The sequence below is a fragment of the Salvia hispanica genome, chromosome 2 (genome assembly GCF_023119035.1).
Source record: "Salvia hispanica cultivar TCC Black 2014 chromosome 2, UniMelb_Shisp_WGS_1.0, whole genome shotgun sequence".
NCBI lineage: Eukaryota > Viridiplantae > Streptophyta > Magnoliopsida > Lamiales > Lamiaceae > Salvia > Salvia hispanica.
In genome coordinates this window covers 11,789,782-11,816,629 of record NC_062966.1, presented here as the reverse complement: position 1 = coordinate 11,816,629, position 26,848 = coordinate 11,789,782, and the positions used below count along the sequence as shown (strand labels likewise).

The 26,848-nt window shown below is 32.7% G+C and overlaps 3 protein-coding genes across 5 annotated transcripts; 1 reads left to right on the top strand and 2 right to left on the bottom strand.

Annotated features, from left to right (window-relative positions):
* Nucleotides 1-8,844: 8,844 nt before the first annotated feature.
* Nucleotides 8,845-14,245, top strand: LOC125207611 (thioredoxin reductase NTRC). The gene is made up of 10 exons (XM_048107019.1): nt 8,845-9,178; nt 9,625-9,832; nt 9,943-10,048; nt 10,554-10,819; nt 11,654-11,933; nt 12,668-12,775; nt 12,980-13,066; nt 13,157-13,261; nt 13,528-13,658; nt 13,952-14,245. The coding sequence occupies exons 1-10, from the start codon at nt 8,881-8,883 to the stop codon at nt 14,010-14,012; spliced, it is 1,650 nt and encodes a 549-aa protein (XP_047962976.1). The 5' UTR covers nt 8,845-8,880; the 3' UTR covers nt 14,013-14,245.
* A 1,383-nt stretch (nt 14,246-15,628) lies between these two features.
* Nucleotides 15,629-16,784, bottom strand: LOC125204570 (protein MIZU-KUSSEI 1). The gene has a single exon (XM_048103256.1). It carries the CDS (start codon nt 16,487-16,489, stop codon nt 15,737-15,739), a length of 753 nt encoding a protein of 250 aa, XP_047959213.1. The 5' UTR covers nt 16,490-16,784; the 3' UTR covers nt 15,629-15,736.
* A 2,840-nt stretch (nt 16,785-19,624) lies between these two features.
* Nucleotides 19,625-22,789, bottom strand: LOC125203132 (MADS-box transcription factor 23-like). Of its 3 annotated transcripts, none has more exons than XM_048101423.1 (8): nt 22,577-22,789; nt 21,191-21,281; nt 20,876-20,946; nt 20,651-20,750; nt 20,536-20,577; nt 20,334-20,375; nt 20,030-20,172; nt 19,625-19,938 (listed from the first exon to the last, which is right to left on the bottom strand). In XM_048101423.1, the coding sequence occupies exons 1-8, from the start codon at nt 22,756-22,758 to the stop codon at nt 19,854-19,856; spliced, it is 756 nt and encodes a 251-aa protein (XP_047957380.1). In that variant the 5' UTR covers nt 22,759-22,789; the 3' UTR covers nt 19,625-19,853. The 3 variants fall into 3 exon arrangements, with proteins under 3 accessions (XP_047957380.1, XP_047957381.1, XP_047957382.1); XM_048101424.1 differs by having other exon boundaries at nt 21,200-21,281; XM_048101425.1 differs by lacking the exon at nt 20,334-20,375.
* Nucleotides 22,790-26,848: the final 4,059 nt, after the last annotated feature.

Genomic DNA, 26,848 nt, shown 5'->3' with positions numbered 1-26,848 from the left:
GGGTACTACTTAGCCGACGACATTTACTCGAGGTGGCCAGTTTTCTTGAAGACGATCTCCAGCCCAACGGATTCCAAGAGAGAGTTTTTTTCAGCTCGCCAAGAAGCTGCATGGAAGGACGTGGAGCGAGGATTCGGTGTGCTTCAAGCGTGTTGGGGATAGTGAAAGGCCCGGCTCGTTCCTGGTACAGGCATCATATCGCCAATGTCATGTACGCGTGTATCGTCTTGCACAACATGATTATGCACGATGAAGGTCATGTAGCTAGCGATTGGTCTGATGATGAAACCGCTCCGAGCGCAGGTCATGCAACTGTTGGGGTTTGTATACTAAAAGATGCTTCGAGCGTACATGCCTTTGTACAGTCAGCTTATGCATGTATACGAGAAACGCCACGTCCACTTGTTTACCTAATTATGAGAATAAATAATATAATATAATGGTTTATTATTGAAATATGATAAACAAGTCTAAGGCTTTTTATTAAGAAGGTCAAGTAGGGAAATTCGATGAATCTCCTCATGAGTTTTCCAGTAGGGGACTTGGCCAGATCTAGTAAGAAGAAAAACGTATTCACAAATAGGCTTTGGCTACCTATTGGTACGGTTGCGGTGTTTGTGATAATTCTCTCTTACCTAAGAAGAGATTAGTAACACCGGTGTGGTAAAGCACTGAAAGGATCTAATCTGAAATGTATTCTTTATTGCTATCTACTGAAAGAATATATTTCAGAAAGTTTAGTATTTTCTAGTCTATGATATTAATATCAATATTGTTTATTCAATCAAACGCCACTTTGACTTATCAATATGTGAGAGTTTGTACGTAACTCAAGTTCATGATATCTTGGGTGGTAGTAATTGAATAACATGAAGGTATTGGAATATTATTTCATAGAATTCGCGTGCCCAGTGTGGTATGATTAAATCCCTAAGGGGTGATCCCCAAGAGGTGTTTGAAAGAGGAATTTATTATTCAAAAAACTGCGCAGTTGGAATTTATTCCACGAATAATAAATAAAGTTTCAAACTAGAAAAACTCTTTGGAGAATTAATTTAATTCTAGTCACATAGCAGACAAAAGAATTAAATTGACGGATCAAGATAATCTTAAACGCGGGAAATATTATAAAATAAAATGGACCCAAGTTATTTGTAATTTGGTGATTTAAGTGGGAGTGCAATATTATTCTTTAGTGGAACAAAATAATATTCCATTGATAATATATTAAATCATGGGTCATTTGATTTAATTAGTAATTTATCTAATGGGTGAGCTTAACACTTAAGTCATTCCATAGATCCCCAACCTAGCCCAACAAGTCCATTATAAATAGTGATGAGATGTGGAAACCCTAGCACACCATTCATTCACAACACTCCTCCCCTAAACCCTAGAAGCCGTCGCCGACTCTCTCTCTCTCTCCTTGCCTCGGTTTTCGTGCCTTGGCACGTGGGAGAATTAGGGTTTTGTTTTGTTCTTGTTCTATCCTAATTCATAGGATTAGATCAAGACAATATCGAGTTTGTGTTGGTTTTCCCTAGATCTCATATCACTTTTATTTAGTTCTTCGAGATCCGCCCACACGGATGGAGAATCAAAGACAAGGGAATAGGTTGGAAGATTCGTGGTCGATAAACCAAGGATCTTCGGGTGGTGCAGCTAGCAACTTCGATCCTATGATGGATCAAAATGAGGTAACAATCGAATCTACATCAAATTGCATGATTATATGTTTATTTGATGTTATATCTATAGATTTGTGTAAATTGCATGAAATTGGAGTCGAATGCATAATCACCTAAATAGATCCGTTCTAGGACCTGTTTGGCTTCCGGGTCTTCCGCTGCGGTAGTCCCAACAGCAACCCCACCGGTCGTTCGAGGTTTACCCTATGGAGTCAGCGAGAGATTACAAGCTCAGGAGAGCATGCGCAACCAACAAGCTCATCTTCAACTCATGAACGACATGATTGGAGAAGTTTGGACATGTAGTGGTCGTTGAATTTGTATCTCTTTCGTTGTAATTTTTTTTTTAAAAATTAAGTAATATGTGTTTTTTGCTAGTTCTTGAATTTGGAGTCTAATTTTGCTATTTATAATTGGTAAACATAAAAAAAATACAATTAAAATTGAAATGAGAAATGGATAATAGATAGGGCATGCACTAGGGCTCCACCATTGCAGAAAGACGGGGCACGCTGACGTGGCAACTACTAGAACTCTCACTAGGGCTTCTATTAATGCATCCATTGTGAATGCTCTAATGTCGAACAACATAACTGCTCAGTACATGTCCGAACAATTACCGAGTAAAATACCATTATTATAATTAGTAATGGACTCATTCCTTACAAAGGATCCTCTTGGTCCATTTTCCAACCACTTGTACAACACAAAATAGAGACGCAACACAAAAATTTATTGATATTTAAAAATTGAAATTTAAATTTAATTTTATAAAATTAAATCTAATATTGAAATAAAGAAACAAAGTGAAGGATGACAATAGGGAAGAAGAATGATAATATTAAAATAATATCAGATTTAGTACATGACTGAAATAATATTAGATTTAAAATGTTAAAGTGTAAAAAGACCAAATTGCCCAAACCCCCCAAAACCTTCCAAAAGGGTATTTTCGACCGAAAACGGTGAAAAATGGACCATTTTCGAGATAAACCCTTAGTCCAAGGATGTTTGACGATATTTTTAAAGTCCAGGGACTATGGGTGAGATAAACCCATAGACTAGAGATCATTTTTACGATTCACTCTTATTTTTTTAATGTTGTTGTTTGTGTCCCATTATTTAATTCGAACACCGAGAATGGAGATACTTTTTATAGCGTAGGCGATATTTAGAAACGCAAAATTAATTGACTAAAAATATCCTAACCCGTTTGTTGTTGCAGTGAACACTCTCTACTCTGTAAATTGGATGATTATTTTTGTATTTAATATTACCAAGTAGAACATTGTTCGGTGTTGTGAACTAGTATTATTTAATAATAAAAATGATTGAGTATATATTTGATCGATAGTTTTTTTTACCATTTTTAATACTACATTTCTTCTAAAAAATAATAAATTTACCGATTACAGTTCTTCCCGAAAGTCAAATATAGTAAAATCAAGTATCAAAGCAATTTCTCACTCACTCAGAAATACTTATAGGTGATGTTTATTTGACGAGAATTAAAGTTGACAGGGAAAATGATTTATAGGAATATGATTCTTAACAACTTTACTTTTCCGTGTTTGGAACAATATTAAGAATTTTAAATTATTTAATTCAAACGTTAAACTAAAAATAAAACAAAAAATATATCTTTTATTAATTAAAAATATAATAATTATTATAATATTGTTTTTATTATCGTATAATTATTATTATATTTTTAGTTTTCATCGTTACTCACAAACTGCTCGCTGAATGGTCTCGCTACAGTTCATGATTTTTGTAATGATACTTCGATAATCATAATCATTATATTATTAAACAGAGCATTAATATATCACATCATTCGACGAGTCAAGATTTACCTCTATGCACTAGTGTTAATTATTGCTTGATTGCTTCATGAATAAAGAATAACTGATGCTCGTTCAATTTTGGTGGACTGCAAGGGGAAGTTAAACGAATATGTACGACAGTGTGAGGTTTAATTAATTTAAATAGGTACCCTAAAAATCAGGACAACGAAGAGTTCAGTCCAACTCTTCATATCATGGCAATCAAGATAAGGATTAATAAAAAATCACGAAACAAGAGATAGAGATATAAAATCGAAATTTTGTAGAATTTGGTAAGTGGAAAATGATGAATCTTCGAACCACGTCAATTACGTGTTGGACGACTCTGTATTCAGCTTTAAATTCAATTTACGTTATTCAATCCCATATGGTGTAATATAATACCATATGTCCATATGAATCACTAATAATTCAAATTATCAGATACATCATTGATTTTTCACATTTATAAAAAAAAGGAATAAGCCAATATTTACCGATTAACCTAGCCACTAGCCCACTAGTCATCGTAGCATGATAACCGCGTTTTTTATTTATTTATTTTTGTCTACGGAATAATAGAAAAATGTGAACGTATTAGAAAGTTCTTAATTTAGTTGGGCAGCTGAGCATTCTTGACATCAATTTTCTCCCTCTTTTTTTTGTATGCATATAAACACATTAATTACACGAGACAAATGAAAATCTGAAAATTCAAACCATGCATGTATAATTCATAACATAAATTGGAAAATCAAGATGTATCTGCAGTGGTGATGTGGAAACCTGCACCCGATTTTTGTTGATTTTCCCAACACGATCGAACATGGTGGCGGATCCAGGATTCGGAAACGGAGGGGGCGGAATTAGGGCTGGGGAAAAATACCGAAATGCCGAAATACCGGCCTTATCGTACCGAAAAAATACCGAAAATACCGAATTTTTGGTATACCGTGACTTTCGGTACGGTATGATACCTTACCGAAAGATTCCGGTAAGGTAACGGTATGAATTTTCAAATACCGCGGTATACCGCCCCATACCGAAATTCGGTATATACCATAAATTAAGGTATATACCACAAAAATATAAACACAATTATATATAAAATATATTTTATATATTTTAAAATTATAAAATCTACTGTGAAATATAAATATAATTATGAATAAATTATATTTAATTTATTTTTGAAATTATAAAATATAAATAATATTCTAAAAACTCTAATTTTCTATTTTAGTTGACGTTGAAAGTTAGGTACTATCGCAAAAGTAAGTTATACCGAAGTTCGGTACGGTATCGGTATGGAAATTCTTCATATTGAAAATAAGGTATACCAAAGTCCGGTATACCGAAAACTTTGGTAAGGTAAAGGTATGACTTTTTCGCATGCCGTATTTAAGGTAAGGTATACGGTATGGTGGTTTCGGTAAGGTATACCGTACCTACCCACCCCTAGGCGGAATATATAGTATTAGCTTGATTTAGTGCGGACATAGCTATTTTTTCGTTGTTCGGGGCGACGCCGGAGGCAAACGGAGGGGGCGAACATGGTATTTTTACGTCCAGATAAGGGAAAAATAGTCGCACGGAGGGGGCGACCGCCCCCTCCTGCCCCCCCTCCCCGATCACCCAACCTGTATTTTGAATTTTAGGTATATTATTAGACAAGTTTATTCTTCTGTATAAATATAATCAACCAAGAAAAAAAATACAAATTTCAAAATATTCACAAATTTGAGTCAGACTATTGTAAATTTAGGAACATAGTAAAAGATTGTAAATCAATTATTATTAATTGGATATACGAATATCAAAACTTAAAATTTAGGAACATATATGGAGTATTCACTATTCATGAACATGAACTTTGAATTCCAATCCGTTACATGCTTTATAGAGTATTACAGTACTATCTTATTTTGAGTCGCCTAATTCATCATAAAAATTGAAAAGTAGAAACATGATAGTGAGATGAGGGTCTCTTCGTGAAGCTTTATCGATTAGCGGTCTAGCGCCAAACGAGGTGAGGACTGTCGCAAAATGAAGTGATATGAAGCTGAAGTTATAGCAAATGACCAGAGACCAAAGGTGGGAATTCAAAATAAGAACACGAGTGAGAACATAAGTTACAAAATTATAGTTGACTGTAAAACATGATATAAGAAAATTTGAAAATTGAAATCTAAAATGTTAAACATTTATGTTATGTGGGTAAATTTCTAATTTATCGAGTAATTCAATATAAATCGATATACCTGATACTAGATTAGGTACACCCAATACATAATATTTCAATGATATAGCACTATCCGATCCCGCATCTACACTCAATAATTTCGGGTATCAGGTATACAACTTGACGAGTTTCGAGACCGATTGAGTAATACTTGAAAACTTATTCGATACCCCTAATTAGTACGTGAATATTACTTTAATTTGTGATGATATTGATACTATTATTTTTCTAAAACCCGATATTCAGTTTGATAGATCACACGCGGATAAAACGATAGTACCACTAAGTTAAATGACTCTTTTTTACATCATTATATGACTCTTTTCTTTTTTACTTCAAATAAAATAAATATCAATAGTTATAATAAAACTTCAGCATAAAATTATTCGTTTATCCATATTGCTAGTATGATTATCATAGCCGTAAAATTAAAATTGACTTATATTGATGGCGAAGCATTACGTTTATTCGGAATATTCAGAGTCACTTTGAGACAATTGAGTTGAAACAACTACATATACGGGCTTGGATCCCCTGCCGTGGAGGAATCACAGCAGGGAATGCTGTTCCTCATTACCTCATTTTTTAAACTTAAAATATAATACTTAATAAAAAAATAAAAATTTTAAAAAATTGGAATGTGAAGAATAACATCTCCTGATTCTTCCAGGGGATCCAAGCCCCTACATATACTTCGTCAAAGTTGTGGACTTTTGTTTATTTATTCACTGTACATGTTTAAAATTTCTGCATGGAGATACATTGCACTTCTACTTCCAAAACAAAATTGTTAATTTGTTTGTTTAGGATAATAGAGTCCTATAACCTTATATGATGTATACTCTCACTGTCGGAAAAGTACAATTACTTTATTTGATATGGGAATAACATTGAGCATAGTCAAATTAAATATCCAATGTAATTATTGTTTGAACTACTATAATCTTCCGACAGTTTGGTAATTGGATGGGTGATGGGTCTATCACTATTTTGTTTAAGTTTTATCAACTGTATCATGATTAAGTGTAAATTAATTTAAGTTAATTAATGTCCATCAACTCTATATGTCTCATCACGGGACTGTATTAATAATATATTTTTTGTATTCCATATATGAGATGTCTAATAAAATGCGCACTGTAAAATTGACATAGTAGTTCTTAGTTACTACTAAATAATTAGAGCGAATAGAAAACCATAACAACAGATTTCAATTTATCATTAGACATAAACTCGTTTGATAAAAAAGGTGGGATATGAGAAGATATGTAAAACAAGATAAGAAATACAGGCTTCATGTCAAGATATGCAAAAATATGATTTTTCTCGTTGTTGTTTGATTGAAAAGAAAAAATCTAAATTTGTATAGTATAATTATATAACATGGCTTCACTTGACAAATTGGTGGGTTACATAAATATGATTAAAGTTATAATTTTGGTAAGATTGGATACGATCTTTGTCTTATACTAGGCTTTGAGTTAAGTTTAACTATGATAACAAATAATTATAAATATACATATATAATTTTCTATCTTGGTATTACCAATTTATGAAACACGCCCGGTCTATCATTTGTGAAGCCATCACAAATTTCACCAACCTAGTTTTGATTTATATATACAATTACTACAATTTTTTCACGATATAAATGTACCAACAGAAGATAATATTTAGTGCATTGTTTGATATCACCATAAAAATTCTTGAATTCCAATATAACAACGAATAGCAATTCAGTTTTTTAAGATGCACTCTCTTTCGAACTAATATACGTATTAGAAATTAACCATATAAAAAATTAAAATTTATATCCTCTTTTTTAAAAAAGAGAAAAAAAAAAAACTCAATTGAGAAATAAAAACTAATGGAGTATATTAGTACACATAATATTTTTTGCACCTCCCGAATGAAAATTTAGTTTTATAAAAAGCATAATAAGCAAATGTAGAGCATATTGAGAAATGTAGAGCATAATAAGCTTTCACAAATTTGACAAACCAATTATTCTTTAAATTCATTTAAAGCCCTCATGTTGTAGATGGAGCAAAGGAGACCAATTTAACCAATTTTACTTATCAATTATCATCAGTCATATTTTCGAAGTTGAACTTGTTTACTTTACTATAATTGAAAACTTTCTTAAAATTAAGCCTATAACTTTTAAAAGATTGAAAGTTGTGAGTTATGACTATACATAAAAAGTTAAAATTGAGTATCAATATAAAAATTTTGAACGTTCAAGCTATGTTAAAGAATAAATCAGAGTCGCGACTTTAATTAACTTGAAATTGATGAAAGTTCAGATTATAAACTATAATTAATTTAAATATATATAAAAATCAAAACGGTGAAAATATAATTAAGTATTACTAGTAAATACACAAAACCAGGCCCTTTGCAACTAATCAATTTTGGGCCTCTTACCAGTATGGGTTGGAGTGGGATATTTATGAACCAAGCCTAAATTGTAATCAATCTGTTGTTATATCAAATTATCAATAAATTTGTCTACCTGTTTACTTTATATTACAATAAATTTTATTTTAATAATTAAACACGCATAAATGTTGGACAACCGATGATGCGTTGTGAATACCTTCAAAATCAGCTATTGATATAAAGTAATAATTACCAATTGATAAGTACAGTTTATATTTAGATGTGAATACGTTCAAAATCAGCTATTTATCTAAAGCAATTACCAAGATATTATTAATTAAACACAATGCATGACATTCAATTTTCAAATAAGTAGAGTAGACCGTGTTAATTTGAATTGACTGTATAATTCTCTTATAAAAATAATTTATCCAATTTTATATTAATTCCAAAATTATATAGTAACGAATTACAAAATCCAGAAAAGCTATAGATATATCATATGTTCACTATCAAATAGTATCAATAGTCTTTACAAATTACAATAGTAATGAGAGAAAAAGGACAAATCTTATTATAGAGAATTATCAAAAATGAAAAACAAGTAATTTTTGTGATAAAAAAAAAGAATAATGTTTTGGGACGGAAAAGATTAAAGATTTGGAATGGAATGACTGGTGAATGTGAAAATGGGTGTATTTGTATTTGTGTAGGAGATAGTATCGTCGTATATTCGTAACCAATGGCAGTGAGTCCCTGCTGCCTCCACCCCAAGATAACAAACGGCATCGTTTCCGGTGCCGGACCTCAATTCGGATTTCCAATCTCAGCTCGGCCACTTACCACTTCTTCGTATCTCTCACCAATGGCCACCTCTCCTTCCACTCTCCTTCCTTCTCGGAGCAATTTTATCTTCCTCAAGGGCGCCGCCGCCTTCAACCGCCGCCGAGCCGCCGGATTCTCCGGCCGGATTGGCAGCTCTCCGTTCCGCCTCGCCGTCGCGGCGGCGAGTTCGGGGGAGGAGCAGCCGACTTCTTCGGGTGCGTTTATTTTGTTGGGGAGATTGGATTTGTGCGATTTTGACTGTTTTTGACTGAGTTAATTAGTGATTATTTTGCATGCTTAATTTGCGTTTATGAGCTTATATTTATGATTGCGTGTTGTGTTAGAGTTCTGAAGACCTTGATTGAGAGATTCGATATTATGTAAGCATTGTTGAGTTTCATTGTTGGCAATCGTGTGTATTATCATGAGTGACTATAGATTGTAGAAATCCTTCAAGTTAGGGCATGCCACTCATTATGTTTGATGTTCATGTTCACGTGCTTCGACTCTTCTATGTTCAGAGAGAGAGAGATTGAGGTTATTGTGCTTAGATTCGTCTATCTTAAATTTGAGCGGGGTTCTGTTCCATTTTTCCTAAAACAGAAATGCCTATCCGTTTTTTTACATGACTCTTAATGCAGCCAATATCTCTCTTTTGCAGCTGGGGGAATTGAGAATGTGGTAATAATAGGATCAGGTCCAGCAGGATACACGGCAGCTATATATGCGGCTAGAGCCAACCTGAAGCCAGTTGTGTTTGAGGGATTTCAGGTAGGTGGTGTTCCGGGAGGACAATTGATGACCACAACTGAAGTGGAAAACTTCCCCGGCTTTCCAGAGGGAATAACGGGTCCAGACTTGATGGATAGGTAACTGAAATCAAGAACTGCTACTGGCCTGATCATGCCATGAAGAGGTTCTTAATGATCCTTTTTCTGACAGAAAATAGTCCAGATGTTGACTGTGTTTATTTGACCAGGATGCGGAAACAAGCTGAGCGCTGGGGAGCAGAATTACATCAAGAAGATGTGGAATTCATTGATTTGAAAAACAGACCCTTTACTGTGAAAAGTAGTGAACGCAAGGTGATGCTTGTTTTGGTGGTTTTCATTTCTTTAAGATTGATATCTGGTGGAGCACTCTTGTGTTGTTGATCATTCATCATCTTCTTTAAAAGCCAAACCTCCAATTTTGAAAACTAAGCTTTCAATATTTGTTTTACATGGCCTAATGTAGTTTGCTTCGAATAATTGCATGAAGTATCCGGTGTTATTGTTGCAGTAAAATGTAGGTCAAATCATAATGAAAAATGTTACATTTTTTACCATCTTTAGTTAGTGATTCACATCATACGGCATTTCTATATCATTAATTCCACATTTTTTGCATGTGTGCTAAGGCTTTCGTTCGATGTCTAACGTATCTAGACACAATGATCTAGGATATATTGATTCCTTTCCTCATCTGTCTCTCTGCATTTCATATATGAATTAAGTTCAGCATTTACTACATTCTTTGATTGGGTGTATCTCCGGCTCAATTTTTCAAAGAACCTTGAGCCTATTATAGAATCCCGTCTTGTCTTTCCAGGTAAATTGCCACAGTATTATCTATGCTACTGGAGCTACTGCAAGGAGACTGGGATTGCCTCGAGAAGAAGAATTCTGGTGTCGAGGAATTAGTGCGTGTGCTATTTGTGATGGAGCATCCCCATTGTTTAAAGGCCAGGTCCTTGCTGTGGTTGGTGGAGGTGATACAGCTACTGAGGAAGCTCTGTACTTGACTAAGTATGCTCGTCATGTTCACTTACTTGTTCGTAAGGACCATCTTAGGGCATCAAAAGCAATGCAAGATAGGTAAGCACTGAATACATATGTACCTCTGCAATGTATCTTTTGACGTTTTGTGGTGGACTTTTTGCTTCTACAAGTGTGTTAAGGAGGGAATGGAATGGTCGTTCTTACCTCTATTTGATACCTTTGTTTATTAGTATTTTTTTTCTTATGAATCACAATTCCTAGTACTAGATTAGGAATACTAATTCCTTCTTCAGCCCATGCTATTAGCCATTCCTAATCCTTCTAAAGTTATTTTATGACTAAAAGACCCTCATACATTTTGTAACTTGACAAGTACAGCCTTTGAAAGTTTAGGACATCTCTTCCATAATTGAATCACACCTCTGTGAACACTCTCTATATTTTCTCTGGAATATATAAGAAAAAAAAAAGAAAAATTGGTAGTACGGTAATACAAAATAAGTTTATTTTTTCCTACCAATCATAGGGAATGTAATCAATCAAGGAATCATGATTCCTTTCCTTTCGTATTCCTTGTGCATACCAAGCATAAAATCTCCTAAGGTTTGTCATTCCATTCCATCCGCCCCTTATTCCATTTCATCTTACCAAGCACCTCCTTAGTGTTTTGAGAATATGCTATACTTACCTCACTGTATAAATTAGTATAGCATTTTAGAACTGCAAATAGCATTTGTAGGTAAAACTGCCTATATTACCATCAGGACATATTTATGAGAAAAAAAGAATGCTGTGATTCTACTTATGGCTTCTATAGATGAATATTACTGACTGTTCTTTTGGGCCCATTCAATTACTAATCAGCAATGTTTTTTAAGTTTCAACTACCTGAATGTTTGTTTAACAGGTTGATTATGGCGAATGTTTCAGAGTACTTAACAATCCAAATGTCACCGTCCACTTCAATACAGAAGCACTGGATGTTGTGAGCAACAACAAAGGGCAGATGTCAGGCATATTGGTCAGGAAGATTGACAGTAGTGAGGAGTCTGTTTTGGAAGTGAAGGGCTTGTTTTATGGGATAGGTCATTCACCGAATAGCCAGTTATTGGAAGGCCAGGTTGATCTCGACTCCACTGGCTATGTTTTGGTCCAGGAAGGTTCTGCTAAAACTTCAGTAGAGGGTTTATTTGCCGCCGGTGATGTGCAGGTATAGTATTGCATAGGTCCTCTGACGCATTACCTTGATATCTTTATTGCACTTGACTAAAGATATGCTTTCTGCAACGAAACCCTAAATAAAGCTATTCTAGATTGAGTACCCTGGTCTTTCTTGATTGTACTCTATGACTTTACAAGTTTGTCAGTTGTGTGACTTGTGTACCTCAGATAATTAACAAGCCGCAAACCAACGGATTTTATTGCAAAAACCTTAAATCACCATTCTCTTCTGTCTGTTGACGTCATGAACATTTCTTTGGTCCCAGTGGAGAAAACTTAACCAGCAGCATAGTTATTACTATGGCTGAATAAACACTTCTTGAAGTCTTGAAATGTTTCAGAAACCTACAGTTTGTATTATTAAGAGTATTAGTCATTCTATTTGTGCTTTTATAATGTATTGTATGATCCTACTTTCAACGTTATTTTGAATTTTTTATCTTTGATCAGACATATATCTCTATGAAGTATACAAATCAGAGTCCTGATGAAATCTTCCGTAGGCTGAATGCATGAGTATGCACTTATAAATTTGTACAGTTGCATTCATCTCTAATTTCTCACGGATATGCTGTCATGCTTTATGGTATGCAATTTAAATTTTGTACAGTTTCATCCATCATGTTATTGTATATTTCTTGATTCTGAAGTATGGCCTTGTAATCTCATTGTGGCCTTGTAAAAATCTCATTGACTACGATTTTATATGTTATCTGTTAATAGGATCATGAGTGGAGGCAGGCAGTAACTGCGGCTGGATCGGGATGCATTGCTGCTCTCTCTGTTGAAAGATACCTCACAAGCGAAAATCTGCTGATTGAATTTCACCAGGCAAGCTACTACCATTGCTACATCAGACTTCAACTTTCATTAGTATTGATTAAGCGAAAACTAACAATTGAAAAAGTTGTCTTTTGAGTTAATTTGTGTCTCTACTTGAGTTCTTGTGGACGATCTCAGCTAGTAACGTTTAGTCTAGTTGGTACACTTTAGTCTTTGCTGGTGAAAATTATCTTATATTTCTGCTGTGTACAGCCTGTTACCGAAGAGGTTAAGAAAGAATTCACTGACAGAGATGTTCAAGAAGGTTTTGATATGACAATAACAAAGCACAGGGGTCAGGTAAGAATTTTCCAATTCAAGAGAAGCTCATTTATTTGTCTGCTTGTTCAGTCAATAATATGATTTTATGATTTTTCCTTCTCCTTCCAGTATGCTCTACGGAAGCTGTACCATGAAAGCCCGAGACTTGTATGTGTGCTTTACACATCACCAACATGTGGTCCTTGTAGAACATTGAAACCAATTCTTAGCAAGGTATATTTCTCATTCTATAATCTACAGTGCAGATGTTTTGGGTTCAGACTCTCTTGATGTTTTTGGTTTAATAGAAAAATTAATTGCAAATGCATAATATACATAAAAAGATTTAAAATAAAATAAAATAGATGGAGACAGAGAACAACTAGTTTTAATCAATAATAAAGAAGATGATTGTATATCGTGATGATGAAAGTTTTTGTAATCGTTGCATATCAAATTACAAATGCTTTTACCTTGATACTTTTACCTTGATATGGCAGGTCATAGATGAATTCAACCAGCATGTCCATTTGGTTGAGATTGACATTGAGGAAGATCCAGAGATAGCTGAGGCCGCAGGAATCATGGGCACACCTTGTGTACAATTTTTCAAGAACAAGGAAATGATCAGGTTGGTTAAATTGGAAGGCTCAAAGATGGCATGTTTTGCTATAACCATCCATATTTCTGACTCCTTTCTGTACATAACCTATTGCATTCACCTCAGACATAGCACCAACCACAATTTTCATATCTATCTAAATAGCTTCTTCGCACATGGAAAATGAGCGCCTTAGCAAACCATCATATGTTATTAGAACCTAAAATGTTGTCGTTGATGAGGCCACCACCATAACGAATCTGAGGAAGTTGAGAAACATATGTTTATGTTTCTGTTTATCTTGATATTGATTGAATTTGCAGGACTGTATCGGGTGTGAAGATGAAGAAAGAGTACAGAGAATTCATTGAAGCAAATAAATAAGGAAGAAGAAGCTGAGCTTCGTTTGCAGTAGGTACCTTGTTTTATTCATTGGCTATGTGTGACTCAATTTTGATGTGTAAGAATTGGCTATTCAAATATACCATTTACTTGCAGAAGAAAAAAACAGAAAAAAGATAGTATGTCATTTCTTTTGCCATTGCGATTGTATATTTCGAAATTCAAGTGTACAAACAAAACCGCTCTTTCTATTTTTCGAGCTTCAACTTGTTATTCTTCGGCTTGTATCGCTTCTTTTTTGTAAAATTCATTGAAAATTTTGGATAATATTTATTGCTTTAAATCCATATAATATAACAACTTGAAGTAGATTGAATTTTCAAGTAACAATAAGATTTACAAGAATACAATTTTCGACCTTTTGAGCTAGTTTTGCGAAATTTATCAAGTCTAGTATTTGAATGTTTGAAAAGCTACTTAAATTTACATTCGAGTGCACCGCAATATTTACAGAAATAACTAATTCTACTCAAGTACTCAATTATGCTTATATATGACCATTAAAATTTAGCCACGTTGCTTGTTAATGGTGTATTGATCAAGATTAAGCCACGTCTTCTATGTGAACTATCTAGTACGGAGTAATATTTAATCATCACAATTGGAGTATACAAACAGATTTAAAACTAAAAAAATAACACGCATGGATATAAGCTACGAGAAATTTATGCATACAAAAAACCAAAATTATTTAATCCCTAAACAAATGTTGTCCACACCTCTGAATCCCAACACAGCTCGTTTGTCATTTCTCTTCAAATTTTCTCTTTATTTTATTACTACTTTTAGGTGAATAGTATCTTTCTAGATCCAAATTATTCTTACCATGTGCAAAAGTAGGGCTTTCAAATCAATTATAAGTTCTTGTAAATGTATTACAGCAATAGTTTATAATTGAGAGATACATACAATCACTATACAGCATTTTAGTAATCACAAAATCGTGGTCCTTGTAACCTCCATCATAAATTGAATACTCTACAGATAATGCAACCTAACAAGGGTATAATTCTTTTAAGGTTATGGCCTATGGGATGACAAATAGATGCAGTTTATAGCTAGCTACCCATAAGTAGTTGCCACAGATATCCTAATATTATATTAGTATAATCAAATTTAAAGTGCAAACATGTACTTGTTGGTGCCTGGTGGTGTGTGGAAATGAATTCACCTCCTAGTAGTGTAATTTATTGTGCAACAAAAGCCTATTACTAAGGGTAATAATTAGGATTACAAATTAAGTGATAATACATTATATATATGGGTGGGGATCTTATCGAATAGTATTATCTTGGCTTGTCATGAATTAGGATTCCTAGTTCTAATAATAGATTTTATCTGTGGATGATTTTAAGTTTTATAATCATTTTGTTTCCCCCGTGTTTTGTGGGAAAGTTGATAAACACTAATTAGTGTAGTGAGACTCTCATACATATTGATAGTGCTTCCCCCACCACATAATCATCAACACTATGTATTCCACCTTCACTTTCATTACCTTGAGTAATAGCAATTCCAAGTTTTACTAGGAGTATATAATTGCGTGAGATCAAATAAGCAGTGGTTAAATAAAAATCCAGTACAAATCACAAAGAGCAAAGCGCAACGTAACATGTTCTTTCTATTTTTATAATACATAGTAACACCTCAATTTATTTCATGACCCCAACAAGCAAACCATATATTTTCATAAAAGAAAAAGAAAATCAAATTCTGAGCAAAAAAATACTGAGCTCGGGCCCACCATTTCCATCTGGATTCAACATGTAGAAAGCTTCGGAGTCACGGCTGCCGACCACCCTCTCGAAGCGGGCCCTCATATAGAGCAGCTCCCCCTCCGGCGCGGTCCCGTCGTCCACCACCGGAATCACCCCCGCCCCCACCGACACGCTCTGCACCGTCCGCAGCACGTGGCGGTCGGAGTCCGTCGAGTCCCTGGCCGCCGCGTAGCCGCACTTCCTCCCGTTGCAGTACATCGTCCACGCGGCCTCCGCGAAGAGGCGCTGCGAGCTCCCTCGGCCCTTCTCGCACTCGAGCGCGATCCTGACCAGCCCCGACGACATCTCCTTGACCAGGGTGGAGGTGGAGAGGGCGAGCTCGATGAGGAGGACGGGCTCCGAGCGGGGGTCGTCTTGGACCGCGAAGCTGACGTGGCCGCGGCGGTACCCGAAGAGGGTGCCCGTGACCTTGCGGCCGAGGGAGGGCGGGACGGTGAGGTGGGTGGGCATGTGGAGCCAGCGGCAGGCTGGGATGGTGAAGATGGAGATGAGGGAGCGGAGGAAGGTGGACACGCCGCTGCTGCGGGTTTGGTGGGCGGGGCGGCGGACCAGGGCTTTTTGGTAGAAGCCATCGCCGGCGCCGGAGGAGCGGGTGTAGTTGGCTGGGATGATCTTGCTTGTGCTCTTGCAGCTGCTGCTTCTTGGAAGACTTGCCATTACTATTTGCTCATGCTTCATCATGGACTTTTTTTATCTGTGTGTGTGTGTGTGTGTTTTCTCACTAAATATCAAGAAATTCTATAATGTTGTATAGGTGTGATTAAGAAAATCAACAAGTAACCATTGAATATTGTAGTGTGTGTGTGTTTTCACTAGTGATCAAGAAATAGTACTAATGAAGGGGAGGTTTCTTTTGGAGAATGTTGAAAATGGGAGTTTTATATTTTCAACAAGGTTTGAGAGGAGAGAAGAAGAAATGGTGATTAATTGAGGGAGGGGACAGGCATGATGATGGTTTTAAATATAAAGGGGGAGTGTGGAGGTTTGTGATAATGGTTTCATCAATGGTGCTTATTTATATGCAAAATCCATAATTGTCTTGCATATCCATATTTTAATAATCACATTTGGACCCTTTCTGCCCATTAACTATGATACACGTGCGCGCCAATTCCCTCATCTCCCCTCTCTTATTTTGGATTGATAAATAAATAGAGATTTGAAGATCGTAATATGAACTCAAACCCGAGATCTTTGACTTCAGGCATTAACCATCCCCACATCTTATTATGACTATAAGCCATTCTTAGTTACTAGTTTTATAAATCATCACTTATAATATCGAATTCGATTGTAAAATAAAGTTTGATATTTTGAAATTTCATTTTGAGTTGAAACATGTAGTATGAGTTTGCAATGTAAAGATCAGTTTTGCCTTGTTTAAGCCTTCATGTCTTTCTTCTAGTAAAAACGTTCCGATCCAACTTTCATATTGAATAAATCAACAAAAAGTAGATCTAATAATAAATATATAAAGATGTATTCGTATCATTTTCTATAAATACCATAGTATATATTTCATTGAGATTATAAAAGGATATAAAACGTTCATTACGTCCTTCTTCTTAGCTAGTTAATAGTACTACTACTATTAATATTTAACGTTCTTTAGTCAATCGATACAGATAGTTATAATATCAAACACAATTATAATACTATAAACTAGTGAAATTAATTGGTAGATTAGACTAAGACAGGGGAATATGATTAAGAGTCATTGCAATTTTGAAATCGCAAATCCTTTTCCAATAATTGAGTTTAGACTTTCCAAATTCAAGAAAGGGCCCCAGACAATAGAACAACTCCAAAGGGATATTATAAATCAAGAGACACTCTTACGTAATAGTTCTAATTAAAAAATGAATATTTTAGCTAATCACAATTTGCAATATTATTATTTCCCGCTGACCATTAATTTGTTTACGATCACCATGGTGGGCGGTAGTTAAAGATCGACAACGACCTAAATCGATCTATTCATAAAAACATTCAATTATTTATAAATATGTCTTTTCCTTTAAGTATTTTTATGAATTTCTCGTAATATTTCTTGAATTGGATGGTGGTAATCATACAATGAATTAACACATATCATCCATAAAAAAGATTAAAGTCATTTTTCATATAAAAAAGACTGAGAGGTCAGTTTGTCACTGTCCATTTGGATTAAGCTAAAAAAAGATAACAGAATATAATAATAAAGGTTCTTGATTAGTGTGGATGATTTATTAAATAAAAAATTGTGCCGGTTCCAAACATATTAAGTTAATTTGGGCTATTTCCCTATTGGTTGGCCTACCATTTTTACGGCTGAGATTAGTTGCATGTTTAGACGCGTGGGCTCTTTATTACCACAATTATCCTTTTTACGGTCAACTATTATATGTCGTCACCGGTTTTGTTTTTAATTGTTATTCTATTTTTTGTGTTTTTTAAATCACTTTCATTGTCACTTGCTAATAGTAATAGCATTTCAAATCTCAACGTTATACCTTAATTTCAAAATTGAAACAATTCCAAAATTGGTTACTTATATCAAATCCCTTGAAAGTACAAACTAGCAATAAATATACAACATACATAATATTAATACATTTCAATTTGAAGAAGAAATTAACTTCAGAGATATTATACCAAATCCCTTTTGTATACTTCTTTTAGTTAAAAGAAAACTTGAATTAAAGCGTACACCAATTTAATTTTTTATATTACCATATCATCATTATTGAATTAGGACCACAAAACCACTATCACCATATATTCATATATTGTAATTCTATTCTAAAACCATGTTGATGAGCTCTCATCATGAGGATCCTCGTATCTAAATTATTACTTTTTTTGGGAAACTGAGAAATCGAGTTTTTTATAATATTAATGAAGATTGGATGGACCACTTCAGATATTTTTTTGTTGCATTGATTATTATTTTAAATATGTTTGAATAATTTGTAGATTACAATTGTTATTATAATTAATCATAACTTGGGGCTAATTCAATTATACAAACACACGCACGTAAATATGACCAAGATTTAGCATTTCATGAATATATATTGCAATAATTAATAATTCATGATTATTAGGAATTAAAAATTATGGGACGCATGTCGAATAAATTAAAGCACCTAGAACAGAAAATTCGCCGTGCATAGGTTTCGATTTTGCTTCTGGCATGTTTACAAAAATGTTGAACAAAAGTTACAAAACTAGATAAAAAATTTCTCTTTATATCCAGTTTTGTTTATGATATCCTAATTAATATAATGTCCAATTAGTAATACTATATATTAGCAAGCTTCAGCTTAATATAAGTAGCGTTATATGTAACGGTACTTATATTAAGCTGAAGCTTGCTACTTATAAATAAGATAGTTAGAAAATTAATTAAGATAGTAGTAGTAGTAGTAGTATAATATTTATTTAGAGACAAATACAAAATTAATTACTACTATCTTATTTGCCTTTTGGCAGTTTTTAGGGATAAACTATGTAGTACATGCATACGAATTTTTATGGCAAATATAATACTAAATTACTATTTACACTTTTTGCCCTCTTGAAGAATGGAGCAGTCGAAGAAGGAATTGCAAAGTCTTGGTTGACCTTTTCTGCAACTTGATTCTTTTACTACTTCTTAATTTTTTATTTTCTTTTCCAATGCTGATTGAGCATATGCATGCAATTTGCATGATGTGCTAATGAAAACATAAGAAATGTAACTGGAAAAATAAGTCAAAATTGAATATGACCCAAACCATTCAAAACCCATTCTCTTTAAATATGTTCCTCAATTCAACTTTTGAAAGTTGGATATGGAAGAATTTCATGTAGTATGTGACTGGATTCCGTGAAAGAATAAAGAAATATACACAATATTGTTGAAAGCATGATACACAAATTTAAACATTATGATCATAGCATGCATGCGTATACATCTTTTTCTCACAAGTTAAATCTGAAAAGGAAAAAAAATAGGATTGTAACCACAGGTTTTGATGATCGACCAGCAAAAATAAAACAAAATAAATACTAATGATGAGCATTAATCCAGATGCATGACATCGTTGGATTTTTCCAGTTTAGGCATTTTCGTAGCCTCCGAAGCAATAGCAGAAATAGGTGAAATTCTGCAAAATAATATGAAGATTCAATTGAATTTATTGAATAGGAGTAACATTTATAAATAGGACCAAATATTAATACTACAATTATACATACCCTAAACGCAATGAAGTATCTGAAGCAACTTCCTTGGATCTCCATTCATGGATTGAACTCGAACTAAGGCAACAATCTTTGCTCAAATTCAAATGATTTTCAACATTGCTGCTTACCCTTGCTTGCTGTCTAAGCTCCTCAATCTGTAATTATTTTCCCACAAAGAATAATTAATTTATAATTAATATGATTGACCGATTAATCAATTAGTTCATTACTAATAGTAGTATTATATATCAATTGGATCGTTGATTAGCATGATGGAAATAATCATTAGACCTAATCATGATTCGGACTATAGTACCTTTTCTAGCAGGGCCTCATTTTGCAGCGCAATTTTCTTTTCCTATATGTATAAATAAAATAACAAAAATGAAAAATGGGATTTGAATAAGTTCACTATGGAGATAGAGTTGTACTACTACTTCTTTAGTCTGTGATTAGATTAAAAATAAAATATTATTTTACGCTATGAACAATGAAAAAGATGAAAATTAATTAAATACCTGTTGATTTGATCTTTCCATCTGCTCCAAGATTAGTTTCTCCTGAAGTTGGAATTAAGTTGAACTGTTAATACTTCAAATATAAGTAGTATTATTTTAATAGATATATGCATACTTTTCTATCTTTAATAGAGAGAAGTCCTTCTGCAAGCTGATGCTCTAATTTATGCAACTCGTTGTAGGTCAATTCATCGAGCTCTTTTCCCATCATTCGTCTTCAACATGCAATTAATGTTCAATGACAAATAAATAAAACTAGATTTAATTCGATTTACAAACTTGTAGCGTATATAAATATGTAGCCCATATTATAAAACAAAACAATTAGATTAAAATGTACCTGTTCATCAAATGAAGCTCTTCGATCTCATGCCTGAGGGCTTCGATCTCAACCGTCGGTTGTTGTTCATGCTAAAATAATTTGAAATTGGGCCAAAATAAATGTTAGACCAACATAATTAATTTAGGAGGGCTCTCGCTATTTGGTCCATTCAAAAAATTTAATCCAACTCAGGCCCAAAATATCGATCAAGATATTCTACCATTATATTATTTCTACTAATCGTCCTTTATAGATACACATATTATTGTCACGTATTTAACTTACTTAGTACTATTTAATAATAAGAGTTGAACTATTAATGTAAATTCTTACCAAAACAACCTGATTATCTGGTTGCACTTCTGCTGCGGCAAGTTGTAGGCGTCCACGGGTTTGGTGGTACCTCGCCAGAATTTGCTCCATGCTTCAATCAAATAACATTACTAATTATTCATCACCCATTAATACTCAAAATAATACCCTCTCTATCTCATAGAAATAGGTCATTTGATATGGCACGAATTTTAATACATACTAATTGGTAAAGTAAGAGAGAGAAGATAAAAATAGTTGAAATTGCATGGTGAATGGTGGGGCCTATAAATAATAAAGTAAAAGAGAAGAGAAAAAGATTGTCATAAATGGAAATGGACTATTTGTACGAGACAGACGAAAAAAGGAAAAATGACTTATTTCTATGGGACGGAGGAATACTACGTAACATTTGGATCTTAGAAAATAATCAATCATTTAATACTCTTTTTTTATTACTTTATAATTCCCAAAATTTAATGCATAATTTAAACATGGGATTAATCTTTGGTTGCAAAAAGAAAAGTAAGGAACACCACTAGATAGCTAGAAAAAAAAATATTATCACATCAATAATTTATTACTCCTTCTATCCACAATTAATAGTGATATTTTTTCAACCATAAAATTAGTTATATTATTCGTTTATAAAAAATTCTCTTTATACAGATTTCATTTTTTTACTATCAATACATCACAATTAGTAATTACTTTTTCTCACCATCTCACCTACTTTACTAATTTAAATTAAAACTAACATTACTATTATAAACTATAGTAAAAGAGTAGCTATACAAAAGTTATTAGAAAAGTAGAAAAATACGTTTTCCACTATTTCTTCACCAAAAGAAAACATCCGAAGAGGGTTATTCTCTTTTACGCTTCTTTTGTGCACACCCCAAATTACATTCAAGAACCTCGATTAACACTTAATCATTCTAATTAAAACTTAATTAATAATCAAATTCTGTAGTTAATGCTTAGTTAATGGCAGCGCGTAACGAGATCGCGCGCCTAGAGAAGTATTGCTCTCCTAAAAAATATTTACAAATAAATTAAAATCGAAAAACCGCACAATTCGGTGTTGGTTGTTTAGCCTCCACCCAACCAAAAAAAAAGAGAAGCCCAAACCTAAATAGCCCAATCAAATTAAATTGGGATCTCCAAGTAACCACTAACTACTGCCTTACATAAAATCAGTTACTACTAGTATTACATAATTAATTTTCTAATTCTTATAAAATTTAAACATCATTATGTAAAAATATTAATCTGCAACAAGATCAAAAGAAATCAACCAATCCCAATTCGTATCAACAGCTGTATCCATCCTTTCCCATTCTAGAAATTTTCCTTAAAAAAAAAAAAAAAAAAAAAAATTAAACCGGAGGAAAAAGATGAAGATACCAAGAACTGGCGAACTCATAGAGTTTTCCGGTGCCGGAGAAGATGACAACGGCGACCTGAGCGTCGCAGAGAACGGCCAACTCGTTGGCCTTCTTCAGCAATCCGCCGCGCCGTTTCGAGAACGTCACTTGACGGCTATTCACGTTTTCGATCTTCTTAATCTCTATTTTTCCTCTCCCCATTTTTGATTCCTTAATGCTTCCTCTCCTTCTACAGATTTATATATAGATGTATGTATATCTGTGTGTGCGTGTGAAGATATATATATACACATAAAAAAGTGGGGTATAATAAATAACAATGCATATTTCCTAAATATGGAAATAGATACGATGGAGTAAAAATATAAAAAAAGTGGGGTATAATAATTAACAATGCATTTTTCCCAAATATGGAAAAAAGTTCGATAGGTAAAAATATAATTGTTATTAGAAATTACTTCAATGTGGGTTAGATATTAATATATCACAATTCTCATGAGATATATATAAAGGGTGTGACTGGATTACTATGAGGGGAAATTATACCTTATATGGTAACGCCAAATTTATATTAAAAAAAAGTGTAAATGGGATGGGAAATATATATTTAACAATCTTTTGAGAATTTATATTCTGATTTGCTTAACTATTGATTAAAAAAGGGTTAGTGATATACATCAACTTGTCTTTCTTTCTTTTAATATTTTTTTGTTGTTTGAGAATGCTCAAAATCCGAGTAAATAAATTCTAAATTAAATTTTCGAGTTATGTATTTGTTCGAAATAATGGGGGCCTAAGTCACTTATCTAAAGGAGGTGAATTGTTTTAAAACACAATAGCCACTTAAATTTATACTAGTAATACTTTTTAAACGATTTTAGAACGTTATATTTATAACGCTATCTTTTAACTGCTTGCAAATATACAACATTATTTATTTAGCTTTTGAGGCTACAACAATATCGTAAATTTAAAATAAAATTTTACTATTTATTTTTAAAAAATTAACCCAAAAACAATGAAGAAGCAAAGTGAAAAAAAAGTGAGTAGGACTCATAACTGATGTATGCCTGCGTTGCATGTGTGAATGAAAAACCAAAAAGCTTTGTCTCTGCGGAATAAAAAAAAAAATATTTGAAGAAGAATTAAGGTGTAACTAACTAACTACGTTACATCTTCATACTATATACTAGTTGGCATAAGCAGAAAATATTAGATAATTAAAAAAAAATTAATGTCCCAATTAATTTTCCATCATAAAAATGTATCTAGTAAAATTACAATTTTTAATAATGTCTATAGTTGAAAATTGACACAAATAAGTTATAAATATAATTGGGAAGTGATATGCTTATGGCAAGTTAGTCATTTTCCCACTTGTGGTCTAATGAAGGAAAAAGATAATGGAAAGAGTATGACTAGATTTAGAAACTTAAAAATGGAAAATAAAATAAATGATGGGAATGGAACATTCCTAACTCGGTAATTTGGTATATTTCAAATTACTATGTTTAATATTGTATTTATTTCATATGTAAAGAATCCTTTGTGAATACCCTTTCCTTTCTTAGGGCATACGAATTTAAGACCAGGCATAGGTTAGATAAAAAAGAATCAAAAACAAGTGGAAGGCTGTATTTGGAAATCACACGTCATTTGTGCTAGCCATTATACTTTGTATATTAGAGTTTGTTTGGTGGTAAATTACACTATAAAATTCAAGTATTTTTCAGGGACACAAAAATTAAATCGCAATTACTTGCGTTGGAAATCTTTTTAAAATAACAACGATTTATTTAGGACACGAACAATAAGAACACTTTTTGAAGCGTTAGTGGTATTTTAGAAATACAAATTAGCGTCCTTAATTGATTAAAAATGCCCTTAACGATTTTTTTGTTGTAATGTTAGTTAATGCTCGAGGATAAAAATCTCGTATTAGTCCACGGTGCAACGCGTTTTAAATTTATGTCTATTTGCCTATAATAACAAAATACTTTATGATTTTACATCAACAATAATGGAGCGCTATGAACAATGAAGCATAATTACATTACATTTATTTTTCTTAATTATTTCTCTTCCCCTTAATTTATAATACTATATAGTAGCAGTTAAATAAAAAAACAATTTTCATAAAAAAAATAAAATAAAATAACATAATTGAAATCATAAATTAATAAATAAAATAAAATAAAATAAAATAAAATCTAATTGAATATCAATAAACAAATCAAATTTTACTAATCTTAAAATATACGTATAGATCTAAAAAATATTTTAATATTAAAAATAATTATAATTATATTCAAAAATAAGACATAACGATTAAAAATAAACCTAAAACATTTAAATCTGAAAAAAAATTAAAAAATAAAAATCAAATTAAAAAATAAAATTTAAATCTAAAATACAAATAAAGAAAAAAAATTAATAAAGTCCACATTTTTAAGTAGGTCGAGTTGTGGCCCTAGAGAGCGACAGACGCGTGCCTCTTATCGGACGCAACCGGTGAGTGACCGCCAATCTCCTACCTCGGCAAGTAATCTACGCGTGTGCATATTAACACAAAGAGTTGTGTAAAGTAAGTGTGAGACACGTTACGTGTGAAGTTACTGTTATACCTTTGTCACTATGAGCTTCTCTTTCACTAGTTTAGAATGACATAATTCTTAAATGTGCTAGCTTATAGGAGTATAGATACTAAAATTATCACACATTAATTAGTTATATGATTAATTATATAAATTAGCACACATTCGTAATTTATTAATAAACACACACATTAATTTATTTATATGATTATATTATTCGGCTGTAGTTCACAAGGGTCAGGGTTATTTTGATTCAGAGAGTATTTGAGATTTTTAATCTTACTTTACACAAATTAATCTTAAAAGGAAAATAAAATAAAACGGTGGAATATGAAGTGCTCAATTTGGAATGAAATGGAGGGAGTAGGAAATTTCGATCATGATTATTAGTTACGAATTTCATTTTTCTGTCAACAATGCCATGTAGTATCACATTGTCTTCGATCTTGTATAATACTAACTTTAAGTGTTGTTCAATTGCTATATTATCATATAATTATTCATTTGTGATTAAGTTGTGAAATTAAATCTTATACATCAAACATAATACATATTCAGTCATAAGATATAATTTTTCAAACTTGAACGGACCCTTATTTGTTTATGCCACGTGAAAAAATTGATTCCGCATAATTTCTTATTTAAACCAAATTATTTACTAGCAAGTTACAAGCTGTTATCTAGCTTTAATTGTGTGTTTACTGCTTATATTTGTCTTAGTTAATAGACCGAGTTATTTTTATGGTCCGAAGAAACTCGCCTTGAAACCTCTATTTCAACCTTGAAAGTTAACCCACAATTTTGGTGGATTACACTTACATTACATCTTTGGAAATTAAACTAAGATAATATATTATTAAGTTGTCCTCCATCTTTCTCACACTCAATTTATACATGCATATTATTGAGGTCATTTTAGTCGACACAAAATTTAAAATGGTATTTTATACTATATCTTTGCACCAAACATAAATTAAAGATAGCTTAAAATTTATTAAATTATTAAACACATCACTTAAAATTATAATTAGCACAAACCATGTCATACAAATATTATCTCAGCTAATCCTAATAAGGATAGTCTACCAAACGAGTCCTAAATTTTGTATTTTGAGATGAATTTGATGCTAATACAACAATCTAATATTGTGATGTAGATATGATTAACGGAAAATTGTGAAATATTTGATAGTGTATAGTTTTGTTATATTACTGAGAATACATATAATGAGCAACATGTATGTTGAAAAATAATATGCCAATGAAATAATGTTTACATTAGTGCTGTAATGCAATTATACAACTTTTCTTATAGAGGCTTACAATAACTTGCACAATTTATTTTGGAAATTTTTTTCTCCAAATGACTAAAAAGAGTAAAAGTGACCAAATATAAAGACGAAAAGAGTCCGGTGGTGGAATAATTTCTATGTATATAAATCGTCTTTATTTGGTGTGCGAGCTTTTTTCAGGTACTTGTGATAGCATATTTTTCTATTTATACTTATCTACTTGTGTTGGCTATAATTGTATTTATTACTAGTAGTGTATTTAAAGAAAAATGAATTGCCTCAATTTTATGTCACTCCCACTTGTTAGATATAAGTTGGCATATATAGTAGAATTTGTTTCGATTTTTTATCCATGACAGATTTTAGTTATTAACCACGTAGATATATGTCATTTTTCTATGCATA

Excerpts from the sequence above, each read along its gene's own strand:
- LOC125207611 (XM_048107019.1), top strand. The coding sequence starts at position 8,881 with ATGGCAGTGAGTCCCTGCTGCCTCCACCCCAAGATAACAAACGGCATC. Across the intron at positions 10,049-10,553 it reads TGAAAAGTAGTGAACGCAAG|GTAAATTGCCACAGTATTAT; the intron begins GTGATGCTTGTT and ends TTGTCTTTCCAG. Across the intron at positions 13,262-13,527 it reads TGAAACCAATTCTTAGCAAG|GTCATAGATGAATTCAACCA; the intron begins GTATATTTCTCA and ends TTGATATGGCAG.
- LOC125204570 (XM_048103256.1), bottom strand. The coding sequence starts at position 16,489 with ATGATGAAGCATGAGCAAATAGTAATGGCAAGTCTTCCAAGAAGCAGC.
- LOC125203132 (XM_048101423.1), bottom strand. The coding sequence starts at position 22,758 with ATGGGGAGAGGAAAAATAGAGATTAAGAAGATCGAAAACGTGAATAGC. Across the intron at positions 21,282-22,576 it reads TATGAGTTCGCCAGTTCTTG|CATGGAGCAAATTCTGGCGA; the intron begins GTATCTTCATCT and ends ATTTGATTGAAG. Across the intron at positions 20,173-20,333 it reads ATGAGGCCCTGCTAGAAAAG|ATTGAGGAGCTTAGACAGCA; the intron begins GTACTATAGTCC and ends AAATAATTACAG.